This window comes from Quercus lobata, chromosome 9 (assembly GCF_001633185.2).
Source record: "Quercus lobata isolate SW786 chromosome 9, ValleyOak3.0 Primary Assembly, whole genome shotgun sequence".
Taxonomy (NCBI): Eukaryota; Viridiplantae; Streptophyta; class Magnoliopsida; order Fagales; family Fagaceae; genus Quercus; species Quercus lobata.
The window spans coordinates 16,738,152-16,755,980 of NC_044912.1; the positions used below are offsets into that span (position 1 = coordinate 16,738,152).

A 17,829-nucleotide genomic window follows, 5' to 3' on the forward strand; every position below is an offset into this window, starting at 1 on the left:
AGTTATTGGCAATAATATCAATTTTATTAGTTTTATCTTACTTTGTTATTTCATAGATGCTTGTAAACTATACATGTAATATAATGTAATTTATTGCTAGACATTCAAATTGCCAATAATATTGATTTAAAATCTAGAAGTTTGAACTTTGCACAAGGTACAATTGTTTTAAAGAAGGGAAAATGCTACATATCAAAGGCCTATCCCCTATTCTACAAAGGGACAATCTTAACAAAAGAAAATGTAACATTGGCAGCATTAACAATGGTCTATCCCCTCCTCTCTTTTACAACAGAGACAATCTTAACAAAAGAAAAATGAACATTGGCAGCATTAACAATGGCCTATCCCCTCTTCTCTTTTACAACAAGGACAATCTTAACAAAAGAAAAATGTAACATTGGCGGCATTAACAAAGGCCTATCTCCTCTTCAACGTCCATAGCATTGGCAACATCAAAATCACACACCTATACATATTTCAAAAACCCAAGGTTATCTTTTGATAACTTTGTAAAGGCAAAAAAGAAAAAAAAAGCTTTCCATCATTTGTTAATCATTTACCAAGAAAATTCATGTGAGCATCATAATTATTTGTTGTGTCACCCAAAGGAACTTGTGCTTGATCAAACCCAACATCCATTCCCTGCAAGAAATTATAATGATTTTGTGTCATCTATGTCATTGCATTAAAGAACATGCCACTTGTTAATAACTTAAAAAAGCTGAATGAACAAGTTCACCGTTAATGATTCAATGAAATTGTTTTGGCATCTATTTCCTTGGAGACCTTCATATGTCATCCATGCCATTGAATTAGGTGCCTGATCAGTTTCCTATATCACAAATCACAAATAGTTCTCGTTAAAACTTTCAAATTTTTAGCAATAAAAATTCTTTAAAATTGCTTACCTACAAACTCACAAGATTGCTCACCTTATGTGAATAGCATTGCACAAGTGAGATAGAGTTATTATAATTTATGAGAGAAGAGTTATTGTTTTCCTGTATGGTAAGATATAAGGAATTAGTTTAACCAAGAATAAAAAAATAAACTGTTTGTACACAATGCATGTAAATTTGTCAATATTTTTTGCATCAAGAGCATACCTTGGATAATTGTTGTCTAGCAGTATCTTTTGTTGAAGATTTTTTCTTTCTCCTTGATTGTTGTTCAACCCAACTTTTACATCTTTTTCGACCCTTACAACCTTCTTTCTTTTTGAGGCCTTTAACCTTTTCAACTAAATTCTTTATAGGTTCTCCATGATCCACAATTTCACTACCACCCAATGACATTTGATCTTTAGAATTATCAAGACTCACACTTGAAAATTTCATGGCAATATCTTCAACTTGCTTTTCTAATTCCTTTGTAACACTCTCTACCAAAGCATATGCTTCTTCGATTTCAGCAGCTCGTGAGGCTAATCTAACTAACCTGGGACATAACCTTCTATACCGTTATGTAACTTTTAAGTTAACATCCCCATTGACATCCTTCCCAATACTATCTATGATATACCCATTTTTTGCTTCTCTTGTCCATCTCTTCAAAATGTAAGCATCAGGAATTATCTTTATATCAAGTATGTCAAAAACCTTCAAAGCATGACAACACAAAATCCCAAATGTTTCAAACTTCCTACAACTACATGAGATTGTTCTACTAATAGGACTACACAATACTTTATATTCTCTAACTTTCTCAAGAAGCATAACAGTATATTCATGCACTGGTTGGCTACAATTCCGATCTTTTATTATTGCAGCTGATGCATAGTCATACTCATTTTGGAACACTTTAAATATTGTAGGGGTATACACCTGTGATGCTTGCTTCAATAAAGGTGAATTCTTCAAGCACAAAGGAGGCAATTTTTCCCTAGCATTATACTCAGCCTCTAACTCTTTATCCCGCTTCTGCCCTACTACCATCTCAAAATGCTCAAAAAAATCATCCATATTCAAATTTGATTTCAAGTAATCTTTCAAATCCCCATTTAAACTTTCACTAAGCTGAGTACTTCGCATTCCCAATGTAACTGCCCTCTTCATGTAACAGTTAGCCCATTTTTCCTTCAATTTGTATATACCATTTAACCAACTAAGATCCTTCATTGTATAGGTCTGAATCATTTTATTCCAAGCTTCTTCAAATTCACTCTCATTCTCATACTTATACATGCAGTCCTTAAAGTCTCGGAGGAACAATGAGCCATCCTTCATCAAATTTCCCAATTTCTTGATTCCATTTTGCATTATGTGCCAAGTACATAATCCATGCCATGTCTCCGGCATCACCTCAGCTAATGCCTTTGCAATAGCTAAATCTTGATCAGTAAAGATAGATTTAGGCTTTCTACCACCATGTGCTTTTAAAAAACTCTCAAAAAGCCATTTGAATGATTCAGCTGTCTCATCGTATAAAAGTGCAGCCCCAAAAATCACCATCTCTCTATGGTGATTGAAACCAATAAACACAGCTAAAGGTCTAAATTCTTTGTTTGTGCCAAATGTAGTGTCAAAACTAAAAACATCACCAAAATGGGCATAATCAATTATCATTTTAGCATCAGCCTAAAATATATTAGTTATTTGCTCCTCGATATCCAACTGTACAGCATAATGGAACGATGGATTATGAATCAATTGTTGTTGAAAATACCTTAATAAACTACCAGCTTCACCATATATCAAGCTTCGTTGTCGTCTAGTTCGAAGATAGTTTTTTTGATCAACTCCAATGTAGCCAAGATTAGCCCTTCCACCAGCCTCCCTACTCATTAACTCATGTATCTCCTTAGGCTTAATTCCAGAAGCATAAGCTAAATCAATAGCAAAAGCTTGGACATCAGACATCTTTCGTTCTGATCGCATCATGAAAGTAGTTGCTGCAAGATGAAGAACATGGTTGTGCTCTGATACAAAATCGTACACCTTGTACTTTCCGGTCTCACGAACTAATGAAACACCCAATCGTACTAGACAATTAGTCCTTGTTTCTTGTCGAGGTTGACTGGTTAGATGATCTCGTTTATCAGGCTTACGAGTACCCTCTTTAGAACACAAAAATCTTCTCGATGTTATTTCTCCATCTATCTTACTTTTATTTGTATAATGCTTTCGAACACTAAACCCCATTTGTTTTCCATAATTTTTCCAAAACATCCAAGCTGCCTCTAACGTATCAAACTCCATACCAACCTTTGGGGTACAATCATTTATGGTATCCTTGTTTTGACAAGAAATGTCCATCATCCTATAAAAATACAACCAAAAAAAAATAAAAAATAAAACTCAATTCCACTTAACTGAAACTGAATAATTCAAATATTACTAATATACCAAGGTCCCATTACTAATATACTCAAAATAAATAGACAAGTTTGAAACAATCATGGCAATAGCTAAACCCAATAACATGAAAAGAAAAGCACCAAAGCAGATTTCCAAATCCAATAGCTTGCAAATCATTAGAAAAACTAGCAAAAACACAGAGCAAATTGGTTACACCAGTAGATATATATTGGCTTCTAAAAGACAATAAAAACAACAAAAAGTAAAATAAAAATGAATGGAGTTCAAGTTTTCTGTGGTGCACACGCAACATTGCTTACAAGCAGAAGAAGAGTGCAAAAAAACTCATGGCCCTTTTTTTTTAATCTATACGTAAAAAATAAAGTTTTATGCAGCAGTATATGACTGATAAATGAGAAGATTTTGTAAGATGGTGGATTTTTAGTTGCTAGTCAAGTTTTATTATATCAAAACTTAATTCATTTGCAGATGACGAAGAAATTGGGCTCTATAACTAAAACAAGCGGCTGTGGGCTTTTTTAAACAATTCTTTAACTCTCTCTCTTATTAGATGGTTTATAGTTTGTATTTGATTGGGGTGACTTATTTATCATTTTTTGGGGGGGTTCTGTGCAGCTTTTCCACTTTGATGTGCATGAGGACGTGCAAACAATTGCCGATGCAACAATAGAAAAGGATGAGGTACGTTTCATTCCTGCCTTATCATTATCTATCTCCTATATTTTGTAAATTTAACATTGCCAGAATTAAATATTGAAACACATGCACAACCAAGCTTGTGTGTGGGCCCTGACAGTATAGTATCTAAAGGGGTCCCAATTGTCAAAATTTATCTTGAACATTTATCAAACACCTTGCAGGCAGAGGATATAGCCCCAAAAAAACACAGCCCTTCATGAGCAATCATTAAACAGTTTTGCAGTAGTGAAATTGCAAAACAATAAAAATCTAATATCAACCATAGGTATGAAATAAAGAAACAAAAAAACGAAAAAAAAAAAAGAAAAAAAAAAGAAAGAGAAAGGAAGAAACTAATCCTCAGTAGACAATAAACAGAGAACAGAGGATAGAGAGAGAGTAAGATAGCTAATATACCTGGCCTCCATTGGGCTTTCAATGGTCATCCATGGACGGCTTGAAGGGATTGAGCTGGGTGGATCCATCATTTGTGATTGAAAGAACTAAAAATTTCAAGGCTGTAGGAGATCACGGCTTCAGATGTAAAAGAAAGTCTGGTTTCTTCTTGCCTAGGATTGTCTTTTGGATTCAGATGGGAAAATGGCGGGAGTAATTTTTGGGATGATGAATTTCCCGGGTTTGAGGTTTGTTCCATCCAAAAAAGAAAAAAGAAAAAAAAAAGCTGGATCCGTTTCCATCCAAAGAGAAAAAAAAAAAAAAATGTTGGAACCGTTTGCTAACGTTAAAAGATCACGGCTGCTTTTTAAAGTTATTCCCTTTTTTGTGTTTTTAAAAGAGTAAAAAAGAGTAAGTTAGTGGAATGTTGATGTGGCAGCATCTTAAACCATTAATTTTAAATGAGAGGTGAGGATTTAAAGAAATTTACCTGGTAGAGTACCCTAGGAACTCTAGAAGATCTGAATCCCAAGTTACACCTAGTGTAACTCTTATAAACTTACACCTTTTTTACACCATAGATTTATAAGAGATCTAACGGTTAAAAAAACACTATTAAATGCTATTGCTTTCCATCTTATTACTTAATTAATACTAGCATTCCCTCTCTCTCCTTATTTATTGTTTTCCACCATATAATATTTTCTTCAACAAAATCTAACAAAAAAATTGAAAAATAATCTCATTTTCATTGATTTCACAAAACTACCCATAACAAGAGTTAAATGACTTTCAATTTGCTCCTTAAAATAAAAAAAATAATGGAACTTTAAAAAAAACTTCAAAATCTGAGAACAACTATAGACACACATTTTATCTTCGTGAGAACAATTATTTAAGAGTGTCTATTTACTGTTTCTTAAGGGTACTTTTCGTTTTCAGACACATTTTATAATGAAGATCAATTCACTTCATATGAAAAGTGATGATTGATCACAGGCAAGAGCCAAGAAGTTTCTTAGAATTAGAATCCAAAGGAATACACAAAATTCGGCGAGAAGGATTATAATTTCTGCCTCAATTAAATGAATTATATATCAATTTTATATATTTCGTGCTAGGCATAAAGCCTTGGATATGTATTTTTCTATTGAATATAATATTTGTAATGGTTGAATTTATTCATTAAAATAAAAATTTTGATGGTTTTGGGTGAACTGTTGCTGTTTGATCGATTACATTTAAATTGACAGGGCGTAGATTCTTTAGAACCACAACCACCACCTAGATCTAATTCTTAATTTCTACTTTTGAGTTAATTTTGACTTCATTCTTATTAAATTACATGTACTCCGCAAGAAACGGTGAAGCTTATAAAGTGAGTATTGTATACAATGTACAAAAGTGCAGCATTATCTCCGATAGTAATCACTATATATATTTTGTTCAGTTCATCTTTTCGAAGACGGAATAATAGGAATATTTGACCGACTTGGAGTCTTCAATATTATAATCGTAGGTAGATCCAACGGTCAATATATTATATGAGACTGAGTTTCTTGACAAGGTGGAAATGGTGAGATTAATTAAGAAATTTATCTATTCAGTGATACATAGATTTTTTGTATCAGATTCTATGTGGTGGTGGAGGTGGAACCTTATAAAAATGGAGGTGGAAGAGCAATGGAGGAGAGAGAAACATGTAGTGGATGAGAAAGAGAGAGCAGAGTGAAAAATATACCTACTTTTGGTATTAGAGACAAATATGGAATGTTATAAATAAGGATAATAAATGAGATCCTTATCAGAATATCAACATTAATGAGTGCATTTTTTTAACCGTTGGATCTACTTAAATCCAATGGTTTAAAAAAGGTGTAACACTTTAGAGTTACACCAGGTGTAACTTGAATCCATCTCTTTAATATATAGGGAAAATTACACTTTACCACCCTAAACTATACCCTAGATTACACTTTGCACCCTAAACTATTCGAATGCACATTTTGCACCCTAAACTATTATATTTGTTACACTTTGCACCCCGACGTTAATTTTACTGTTATGTTGGATGGAAATCTTGAGCACATGACTTGCACATGTGTATTACTTAAGTGGCACAAAGTCAAAAGACCAAAAACCCCTCTTTCCAATTAATTAAAAACAAAATTTTATTTCTTTATTTTTTACCTAGCTCTCTCTCTCTCTCTCCAATCAAAATTTGTGAAACCCTAAATCCCCAAAACAAAATTATCAATGGCACCACCACCACTCCACCATCAAGTGAGCATTTGAAATTATGTCTTTCCATTGAATATTATAATTAAGTTCAAGGTAAGTCTGCACTCCTTTTTGCAGTAAGTGGCTATCAAAAAGCTGATATATGGCTTACAAGTTAATATTAATTAAAGATCCAGTGCCATAAAATTGGCAGCCTCGTGGAATTGGCAAAGCCACATATTAACTACTAAGGAAAAGGTTGTTTTTCACTTTCCCTCAGGGACATGTTCAGTGGCTCTTGTAAAGACCATTTAACCATTTATATTCAAGAGGTCAAGTTGGCCATTCGTTGCAGTGGTGGTCCTAGTGGAGCAGTAGTGGTGCCATTGATGATTTGATTTGGGAAGAGGAGTTGCTACGCACGCACAAGAGAGGGAAAGAGAGAGTTGGGTAAAAAAATAAAGAAATAACTTTTTGTTTTTAATTAATTGGAAAGAGGGGGTTTTGGTCTTTTGACTTTGTGCCACTTAAGCAATACACATGTGCAAGTCATGTACTCAAGATTTCCATCCAACATAACAATAAAATTAACATCGGGGTGTAAAGTGTAACAAATATAATAGTTTAGGGTGCAAAGTGTGCATTCGAATAGTTTAGGATGCAAAGTGTAATCCGGAGTATAGTTTAAGGTGGTAAAGTGTAATTTCCCTTAATATATATTGACAGGTAATATTTCTTAGATAAGATGCATTTTTAAGAGAAGAAACATAATTGTTACTGACAGTCATTAGAAGTCTATAAATACTTGGACTTCTTAGTCCTTACACACTGTCAACATTAGATTTATTTTCTCTTTGTCAAGTATTGGTGATTCCCAACCCGACAGGATAATGATAATCATCCACACTTCTTGATCCAACTCCAACATGATTTGAACATATGTAATGATGCAGAAAACTAGAAACTAAAACAAGGAACAGAAAATCTGACGGACCATATACGAAGGAAGTTGACAATTGAGATGAATAATGGTGTAACTAGGAAGACAAAAGAGAAGAAAAGAAGAACAAGTCACTAAAGTAAATTTTTTTATTTTTTTTTTAAAGGGAAAAGAACAAGAAGATCCGTGATAATGATGATGTACCCATCTCATTATAATAGTAGGTTCCATTGTCATATATAGTTCAACCTTATAAAAATATACCTATCAAAAGAAGAAGAAAAAAACCTTATAAAAATATATTTTACCAAAAAAAAACATTATAAAAATATACACTCAATTTTTGTGTGTTGTGGAATTAGGTCATCAAGCCGATTCTACATTAATTCTATTTAAGCTCTATAATTGCTCTCGCTTTTCTTAATCTCAATAATCTCAGCAACAATTCTAGGAGTTTCATGATCAAACATTTGATGGGAATTAAAGATAGAGTGAAAGCATTCTATGATTCTATCATATCCAAATCCATTTAAATTTAAAAAGAATAAAAGGTAATATATATATATATATATATATAGAGAGAGAGAGAGAGAGAGAGAGAGAGAGAGAGAGAGAGAGAGAAAAGGTAATGTTACGGATATATTAAAAAATCAATCAGAAATGGAAAAAAGTTCCTAATGGTAAATAATGACAGGGACCTAGCATTATGATTATTATTTTAACTTTCCGAAAGCTTTTCTAGTTAGCACAAACAACCAATAATATCCCAAGAATCCCATAAAAAAATAATAATAATAATAATATCCCAAGAATCGACCACAATATTGCTTTAGTAGGACGACAAGCAATCACCTAAAAGAAAGAAGCCCCAACGGAATCTTGAATTGTTGTTAGCCACACATCATAGCCGTTTCTTTTTGTACTTAAGTCGTGGATAACTGTACAAATCACCATCATGTTAGATATATCAAAACTACTCCGCACATACCTAAGTTCACTATATATATATATATATATATATATAGAGAGAGAGAGAGAGAGAGAGAGAGAGAGCTTAAATTCAAGTTATAAATTGTGTAATTCTAAGCGATATTACACAATCCAATAATTTGTTATTGAATTTATATTTTAAAAATCTCACCATTAGATTATATATTCTATATGTTCTTAACATCATATATATGAAAGTTAGCAGATTGAAAATGTCAAATATGAATAATAGAGAAAGAGGGATAGGTCCAAATAAAAAATAGTGAACAGAACTTGTTGATGAGTTATTAATCAATCGCTTTAACATGTTCTTCTCAACAAACAAAAAAAATCACTTTAACATGTTATGAAATTGGATGTATCACTGCATTTATTGCCTCATATATAGTCACTCTTTTTTAGCTAAACATATATATATATATATATATAGTCACTTTCAATCAAACCAACTTGTTCAAATTGTGGTCGAATTAAAGGTCGGTAACACACACTTTGAAACAACCCTATATATAAATAATAAAAGACAAAACTTAGTTACAGTATCTTAGATTCTCTTCTTAAGATTCAGTTATGCGGCTACTTAACTAAAATATACACTTCCATCCTATTAAAAAAGAGTAATGTTATAGACACAAACTATTTTACAACATTTTTACAAACTACTGATGTGGCGTAAATTCTTACTAGTTCTAATATGGGCCCATCACTAATATCATATTTTTACTTACAATAATTATTTGAAAAATACTAAAACCACATCAGCAATTTGTAAAATATTGTAAAATAGTTTATATCTGTAATATTACTCATTAGAAAAAATCTACATGGTAGAATTTTAAAAGAAAAATCTAAGAAACAGCATTTAAGAACTGTACCTAAGTTTTATTCAAAATTTATAATAATAAAAAAAAGTGAACAAATTTCCTTATAAAGACATTAGTTTAATAAATAATTTTAGAAATTTTTATGTAAACTTTGTTATAACTTTTTATATTTTCCAATTAAAATCGTATCAATTTTTTTTTTAAAAAAAATAATCGTTAACAAATGCTAACGGATCCAAAAATAAATACTCAAATATTCCAATATAAAGGCCCTTTAAAATCCATTCATACCTCCTCAATAAAATATCTTGATTCTTGACCTTTCTTTTGTCTCCTTTTTCACCCCTACTTTATTATATATTATCATAGATAGAGATAAGAGAAAGTGAGAAACACGGACACAGAGAACGAGAAAGAGAGCTCTACAATCATGGAACTGGAAGCTCAAGGAAACCCCGCCATGAACAAAGTTTTTCTCATACTAAGCTGCATCCTATTATCTATAGGCAATTGTGGCGGCCCTCTAATAATGCGACTTTACTTCATCCATGGCGGAAAAAGAGTTTGGTTCTCAAGTTGGCTTGAAACTGGTGGCTGGCCTATCATTCTCTTCCCTCTCATAATCACATACTTAAACCGCCGAGCCAAACAAGGCACAACCACCAAGCTCTTCTTCATGAAACCACCTTTGCTCATTGCCTCCGCAGTTATAGGAATCATCACAGGCCTTGATGACTATCTCTACGCGTATGGCGTGGCTCGCCTTCCCGTCTCAACTTCTTCTTTAATCATTGCCTCACAGCTTGCTTTCACCGCTGCCTTTGCTTTCCTTTTAGTGAAGCAAAAGTTCACTTCCTATTCCATCAACGCAGTGGTTTTGCTCACCATTGGAGCTGGTGTTTTGGCTTTACATACGAGCAATGATCGTCCTAATGGTGAATCTAATAAGGAGTACTTTGCTGGGTTCTTCATGACACTAGGTGCTTCGGCACTATATGGGTTTGTGTTGCCGTTGGTGGAATTGACCTACAAGAAGGCCAAGCAGGCCATCACTTATTCATTGGTGATGGAGATTCAGATGGTGATGAGTTTGTTTGCAACTCTTTTTTGCACCATAGGGATGCTGATTAACAAAGACTTCCAGGTATGTGATATAATTATAGTTAAATAATGGAATTTACATTTTTTAATAGTTTAAAATTTAGTTTAAAGTTTTAGAATAACTGATAATTTATATTAAAAATTAAATATAACCATACCAAATCAATATTACTATCTATCTGAAAATCGAATTTAATTTAAAGTTTATAAAAATATTATTAGATGTATTATAATATATTACGTTTTAAGTAAAAAGTTGAAATAAAAATCTATTAAATAGTATAAACCATGAGTTTAATTTACGGCTTGTGAAATCCAAATTCTTCTGGTATATGTTAGTGTCTCGGCCAGCCCATCTTTGGCCTCTCTAATATCGCTGGCCTAATTATTTTCGTTGACCAATATATTTTTGAGAATGGGAGAAGGGGTTTTGTTTTTTTTCTTCTTTTCTTAAAGTATAGGAGAAGTTAATTTTCTATATTTTTAACGTTGGATTATGTCAGAACTTTCTTTGGCATAATAATTAAGTATTCATCACACTTCAGCAAAAAAAAATATATATATATATATAATTAAGTAGTCATTTCACGTGTGTATATATATATATATCCATCGAAGAAATAAATAAAATAATAATAACAAAAATTGTCTAATACCTTTTTTTTAACAAAAATTGTTTTATACGCTTGTCATATGGCTTCAAGGAGTTAATTTTTTTAAATGACAATAATATTTCAATTTACAATGATTAAAAATTAATTTTACTTATATATACCCTGACTAAAATCATTAAAAAAAAATTTCTACACAAACTCCAATCACTACTTTTTGACTTTTTCCAATATTAAAACATTGTTGAAATTTTGTGTTTTACAAGTCCTTTAGAGGTGTTTGATGGGTCAAGATGTTTATATCACATCAATTCAATGAGTTCCCCAAATATGGAAATCACCTCAGCGCCCCCCAAGGTTAGAAAGTCTAAAGTAGAATAATACTTGTGTCAAAATAAACCCAAACAAAATTTAGGTGTTGATCTTTAAACTCTATTCTTAAAATTCAGTTATGTAATTTTTTTTTCTTATGAGAAGGAAGTGTATTTTTAATTAAGTATAGTGACATGGTTGAATTTTAAGAGGAAAACCTAAAGAACATTATCTAAGTATTGTACTTAAATTTTGCCCATAAAACTTGTAGTTTTTGTTACAACTTGTCTATGTGGTGAGTTGTACGTAGTTGAATAAAAGTGGTTAGTTTACTACTCCATCACTCACAACTTGTCATTTGTACAAATTGTTGCAAAATTGTGAGTTTTATTATGATAGTGTTGTTCTTGATATGTGTGATCAATTGATTGTCACCATTGAATAAAGGGAAAAAAATCATTTCATATTCAAATTTCTTCGTAAAGTGTGACAATATTTAGCTTAATCCACCAATATAAACATGACATGATTTTTTTTTTTTTGCTATTTAATGTTTAGTCTAATAAATTTATGTCACAGTGATTTGGCTCGATGCAAATTGATTAAAAAATGGGTTAATTTTGTATTTTTTGTATTTCCTACAACCTAAAATAACTCATATCATTATTGGGTTGACCAGTTTTGATACGAACCTATTTAAATTATTGGAAAAATTACACTTTATCCTCCAATTTATGACCCATTTTACACTTACCCTCATAGATGATGAGAATACACACTTTACCCTTCTAAATTATACATCCTTCTACACTTACCTCCCTTATGCTATGAAAATGCACATAGTTTAGGGGGACAAGTATTACCTGAGAAATAGTTTAGGAGGATAAAGTGTGCATTTTCATAATTTAGATGTGCAAGTGTAAAAAAGAGTATAACTTAGGGGGTAAAGTGTAATTTTCCCTAATTTATGTAAACAAATGTCACTTTTATTCAATAAAATTTTAAATTTTATATATGGAATTAAGTAATTAAAAAAAATTTATTAGTAATATTGAAAAACTCATCATTGAAAGTATAAAAATTACCTTTTATAAGCGCAAGACGGTCTGATGTGAAGGGTTGCGAAGTTGCATCATGTATGAAAAATGGATCTATAGTTGCGTACGGAAGCAACTAGTGGTAGCTGCTCAATTGGATCAATTTCCTAATTAAGCTAAACGTGAACATAATAAATTCTCCTAATAAAACATTTTCTAGAGCTGTGGGTTGTATGTTATGTAAAGAAGCAGTGATGGTATATCACAACATGTTTAAATCCAACCCAAGTGAAATTTTAACAAGTTAATTCCATAATATTGTAGCTACGAATATTTCATGCAGTGTAAATTCTATTATTCTGTAGGCAATTCCAAGAGAAGCGAGGGCATTTGAGCTCGGGGAAACAAAGTACTACGTGGTGATAGTGTGGAGTGCAATTATTTGGCAGTGTTTCTTCATGGGAGCAGTGGGAATCATCTTTTGTGCTTCGTCTTTGCTATCTGGAATTGTAATTGCGGTTCTACTCCCAATGACAGAGATCCTAGCAGTTATTTTCTTCCGAGAAAAATTTCAAGCAGAAAAAGGAGTTGCTCTTGCACTTTCTCTGTGGGGATTTGTTTCATATTTTTATGGTGAGATAAAAGATGACAAGAAAAAGAAGCAGATTCTGATAAAGACACAAGTACCTCAAGATATTCCTAATCCATGATAACAAAACTAGTTGTATTTCTTGATTTTTCACATATAGTAGGATATGTTTGAAGTTTGAAGGTATTTAAGCATGGCTTCACTTCACTCGAATTCGATAATATCACGGGGAAAAAAGCTCTAAATTTGGCTTGCATGTGGAAAGTTTCGAAGGTGATACTTGTGATGTCCTACTTTGCTTATCTAATATGCAAATTCATGCGATAGCAAGAGTGGTTAATAGGATCAAGATGAAGAATATGTACAATGCATCTCAAAGCTTTGTGCTGTATTTGGAAATTGTTATACTCTGTTTTTAATTTAAGATACACTATGAATGCTTGCACTGTTTTACATGTTGGCTTTGTTTTCAGTGAAGCTGTTTGTTTGTAAATGTAATATGTTGGTTTACTCAATTTTGATGAAACAAAATTCTTCTTGTTCTTTTTTTTTTACTTTCAAGTGTGAGCCCATGAACTTTGGTAGGAATGTAGGATACCATTCTATCATGGTTTCTCTCATAAATAAATAAGATATATTATCTTATATACTGCTACTCTCCTCATTCATAGTAGAAATAGTAAAAGTTTTATGGATTGTGTCTACTTTTCCTATTCAAATATCACCCTTATGAAATTTTGCAATCCTCCAAGTCCAACTCAAACTTTTTTTTTCTTGATACCACGAAAAACATTAACAAGAAGAGGTTAAATTATCGTTACAGAACTACTAGAGATACCCCAGTAATACTATATCGGCATTCGAATAGCTAAAGAAGCTAAGTCTAAAATAGTGTGGATGGTTAAACCAAGTTGTGCTAGATGTTGCAGGTCTGTCATCATGGATTGTTTCTACCACTTTGGTTGACTTTTCTTGTTGCAAACTTGTTCTATTCTTTTGCAATTAGTAGGAATCAATTTCTTTTAAAACCAAGGTCTCTAGCTTTTATTGAGGCCTCCACTACTGCTTTCTAGACAATTGTTGGGTAAGTTGGTGCAGCACTATTAGCCCCTCCATTGAAGTTAATATTGCCCAATTGTTGGGTTTCCTTTTCCTAGAACCTGCTACTTTGATGATAAGTTGCCATTCCCTGTTGGAACTAAAATTGTGACTGAGCTTTCGATGTTCTTGGGAAGAAGGTTGTTCTTTGTCAAAAGCCTCCTAATACCTGCAAATAAAAGATTGAGAGATGAATACAACATTCATAGGATTTGGTGTTATCTCTTCATGAACCACCTGGTTTCTATGGTTCCACAAAGTCCATAGGGTAGTGAAACGAGATTGAAGATATATATTCTTCTCAGGGTCCACTAGATCTCTTCTCAAAATGCAAGCAGATAGCTATTGGTTGGCTGTTATTTGATTTAACTCCGAGGTATGGATTGAGAGGTTTGATCCATGCCAAATTGCTCTTGCAAATGGACAATATAGGAAGAGATGAGATATGGATTCCTTCTTTTCATGACATAAGGGGCATGTGTTGCTGGTAGGAATTCCCCTCCTATTTAAAATGAACTTTACTAGCAGACTATTATGAAGAAGTTTCCAAATAAAAGTAATAATCTTAATAGGGACTTTGATTTTTCAAATGACATTTCACTTACATTCTTAGGAATAATGGTTCTCTTTGCTCATGGATGGAATGATTGAAAATGTCTCGCATTAACAGATCATACGCTTTCTAAACTTGCTATTCACCAGTGGATGAATGCCTCTTCAGTAATCTGTCAGTGCCATTATCAGTCTTTGGTGGGGATATTTAAGCACCTCTTTGCTAGTTTAGGGATAAACTTGCCTAATTAAGTCCGGGCTTCCAGGCTTTAGTGTTGTTATTGATGAGATTAGTAACAGTACCTAAATAAAAGTTGCCCCCATTGGGAGGCCGTAATGAGCCACGCAACCATGAGAAATGATTGAGAGGAATGTCAAAACCTTTTCCAACTAGCCATCTCTAATTCCCTAATAAAGAGTTTTTCTTACTAATGTATGCCGCGCCTAAAATCATCCCAAGCGCTGCTAATGTGGTGGCTGCTCCACTCCGCCGCGGTCTCATGAACTGAACTTCGTTGCATATCGCCGTGGAGTAAGAGCTGCGTCCAAATCTGTTCTATCTACTCGGCAACTAGTACTTGATTGGGTGGGGGGGCAGTTTGGTTTCGTGCAACGCCCAAGGCTCGTTGAGCCCCTACTCCTAAGTTGGAGCAACAAGCAACGGATTGAGTGCATCTTTCCCCTTTCTATTAGTAAGGTTGTCAAAAGGCTTTCCTTGAGTTTGATTGCAGCAAGGGGCAGGTGAGCGCAGAGAAGGGCACCCTCAATTAAGTGCCCGAGTGAAAAGCCATCAAGAGCTACAGAAGGAACAAGCCAAGCCTAGCCGCCTTGTGGTCGAGGTGCCATTATAGGCACCTAGGTTCAGGCACCCCTTATTGAAAACGACTGCGCATTTGGGTTTCTTTCCCAAATCTTGCTAAATTACTATTTTGATGACTTAGATCAAGCCTTTAAAGTCAAGTTTCCAAAAATGAAGTATGCTCACTTTGATGATATTTTCTCCAAATCCAAGAATGATGTGGTTTGGGTTCACAGTCTTGAATTGCAGTTCTAGGGATATATTTTGCTTTGAAGGTCTTAGCTAGCAATGAGCTTGGGTTATATATGGATGATTCTCGAGTATTGTTTTGCAAGCATGGCTTAGTTGACAATACTGAATTTTTTAAGTTCAAGCCACCAACCCCCCCCCCCCCCCTTCTCATCCCTCCCTCCCTCTTAGACTTGCATATTGTATCCCAATTCAAAAGATGAAGTTTTCTCACACCAGGATCATGAACCTACCAAAAAGCTCTAGTGATGGAATCCATTTTTATTTTTGCAAATGATTTCAAGCTAGAAGTCTCGCAAAAAGAATAACCAAAGTTGTAATAAGAAAGTCCAATTCAAAAGGTAAAATTTTACACCTGTCAATTGTAAGAAATTTATCAATATTTTTTACTTTGTCCTAAGGTGGCGTTCTAAGTTTGTTTGGTCACTTTTGAACTTTTTCTTTTAGATAGTTACAATTTATTGTTAACCCCATATTTCAAACTCTTTCATTTCTCTTAAACCCTTAAGTACTTTGTGCATGAAGTCAATTAAGCTAGAAGGGTCTTGGTGGTCACTTTAGAACTTGGTCGTCTCATATTTATGTTAGGACATATGTGTTTCAGATTAAGAACATATGTCATGATTTTATGTAATTGGCTTATCCTTTAACAAAACGCATTGTACTTGTATTTAGGTAGATTTAGGATGTGTTTAAATACTTCAAGAAACCATGTTTCAAGATCAAGTATTGAAACCTTCAAGTCTGTTCAAGAAAACAAGTTGATAGTGCAAATTCATTAAAACTCGACAGCTGGTTCGATAGCTGCATCTATCGAACTTAAGAAAGCTGTTCAAAGTTCGGTGTACTCGACACCTTCTCGACAGCCGCTCGACACCTTCTATCTGTCGAGATTTAAGATTTTCAGAATTCAAATATGATTTTCTTGGGATCCGTGAATGTGTCTCTGGGCTTTCTTTTCTCCTAACCCTAGACAAATAAAGTGATTGTTTTAAGAGCCATCAAACAGTTCATAGGTTGCACAAGTTTTGAGCAAATTCTGTTCAAGCAAATTGTGACCGGAGACGAAGTTCTTACCCTAGTTCATCTCTTTCTCTTGAAGAAGTTGTTGTGTATATGCACCGAAGGGTTTTGTGACCAAGCATCTTCTTGATCTTCATTGTGTGTATGAACTGAAGAACTTTGCAACCAACAGCCTTCTTAGTTGGTAATTGAAGTCGCGTACTGGGATCCATGCAATTGGTTAGTCGCGTACTTGGGAGTCGTGCATCTGAAAGGGGAATTGTTACTATAGAACAAGTCCAATTGGGTATTGGGGTAAGGATTCAATTGTAGGTTGGTAAGGTACTTGGGATTCCTTTACTTGTAACCGCTTATTGTGATAATAGTGGAGTTTCGGGAGTGGTGACCTGAAAATCACTCGGTGGAATTTTTGCCGTTAGGTTTTTTCCATTCGTAAACAAATCACCGTGTTATTTATTTTTCGCTGCATTATTAGTTTATTAGAGATTTGTTTGTGCTACGTTTGTATGATAAATTGATTAATTAATAACTTGGCTAATTAATTAATTAATTTCTATCACACGAGATCATTCAATTTGTGGCCTATCAATTTACATAAATTTTACTCAATAAAGGTATAAAATATAGTATAGTGGAAAATCAGTCATTAAGGAGACTTGAACTCCCAACCCCCTACTAAGCCTGGTCAGAAGTGTGTCTTGAATTATAACATTTATAGTTTATATTGACAGATTATGTTTCTTAGATAAAATGCATTTTTAACAGGAGACATAATTGTTACCGACAGTCATTAGGAGTCTATAAAAGACTTGGACTCCTTACTCCTTACACATTGTCAACATTAGATTTATTTTCTCTTTGTCAGTATTGGTGATTCCAACCCCGACAGGATAGTGATAATCATCCACACTTCCTGATCTAACACCAACATGATTTGAACATATATAATGATGCAGAAAACTAGAAAATAAATCAAGGAACAAAAAAATCTGACGAACCATACGAAGGAAGTTGACAATTGAGATGAATAATGGTGTAACTAGGAAGACAAAAGAGAAGAAAAGAAGAACAAGTCACTAAAGTAATTTAA

General features: G+C 33.4%; 3 protein-coding genes across 4 annotated transcripts; 1 reads left to right on the top strand and 2 right to left on the bottom strand.

Moving 5' to 3' along the window:
- Positions 1–141: 141 nt before the first annotated feature.
- LOC115959524 (protein FAR1-RELATED SEQUENCE 5-like) lies at positions 142–4,661 on the bottom strand. Of its 2 annotated transcripts, XM_031077956.1 has the most exons (6): positions 4,416–4,661; positions 1,110–3,261; positions 936–1,004; positions 743–835; positions 564–645; positions 142–469 (listed from the first exon to the last, which is right to left on the bottom strand). In XM_031077956.1, exons 2-6 carry the CDS (start codon positions 1,338–1,340, stop codon positions 462–464), a joined length of 483 nt encoding a protein of 160 aa, XP_030933816.1. In that variant the 5' UTR covers positions 1,341–3,261; positions 4,416–4,661; the 3' UTR covers positions 142–461. The 2 variants fall into 2 exon arrangements, with proteins under 2 accessions (XP_030933816.1, XP_030933815.1); XM_031077955.1 differs by lacking the exons at positions 142–469; positions 564–645; positions 743–835; positions 936–1,004 and having other exon boundaries at positions 1,109–3,261.
- On the bottom strand, positions 2,580–3,257 carry LOC115961309 (protein FAR1-RELATED SEQUENCE 5-like). Its single transcript, XM_031080308.1, has one exon. The coding sequence runs from the start codon at positions 3,255–3,257 to the stop codon at positions 2,580–2,582; it is 678 nt and encodes a 225-aa protein (XP_030936168.1).
- A 5,098-nt stretch (positions 4,662–9,759) lies between the features above and the next one.
- Positions 9,760–13,557, top strand: LOC115959258 (purine permease 3-like). Its single transcript, XM_031077597.1, has 2 exons — positions 9,760–10,512; positions 12,795–13,557. Exons 1-2 carry the CDS (start codon positions 9,799–9,801, stop codon positions 13,137–13,139), a joined length of 1,059 nt encoding a protein of 352 aa, XP_030933457.1. The 5' UTR covers positions 9,760–9,798; the 3' UTR covers positions 13,140–13,557.
- The last annotated feature ends 4,272 nt before the right edge of the window (positions 13,558–17,829 follow it).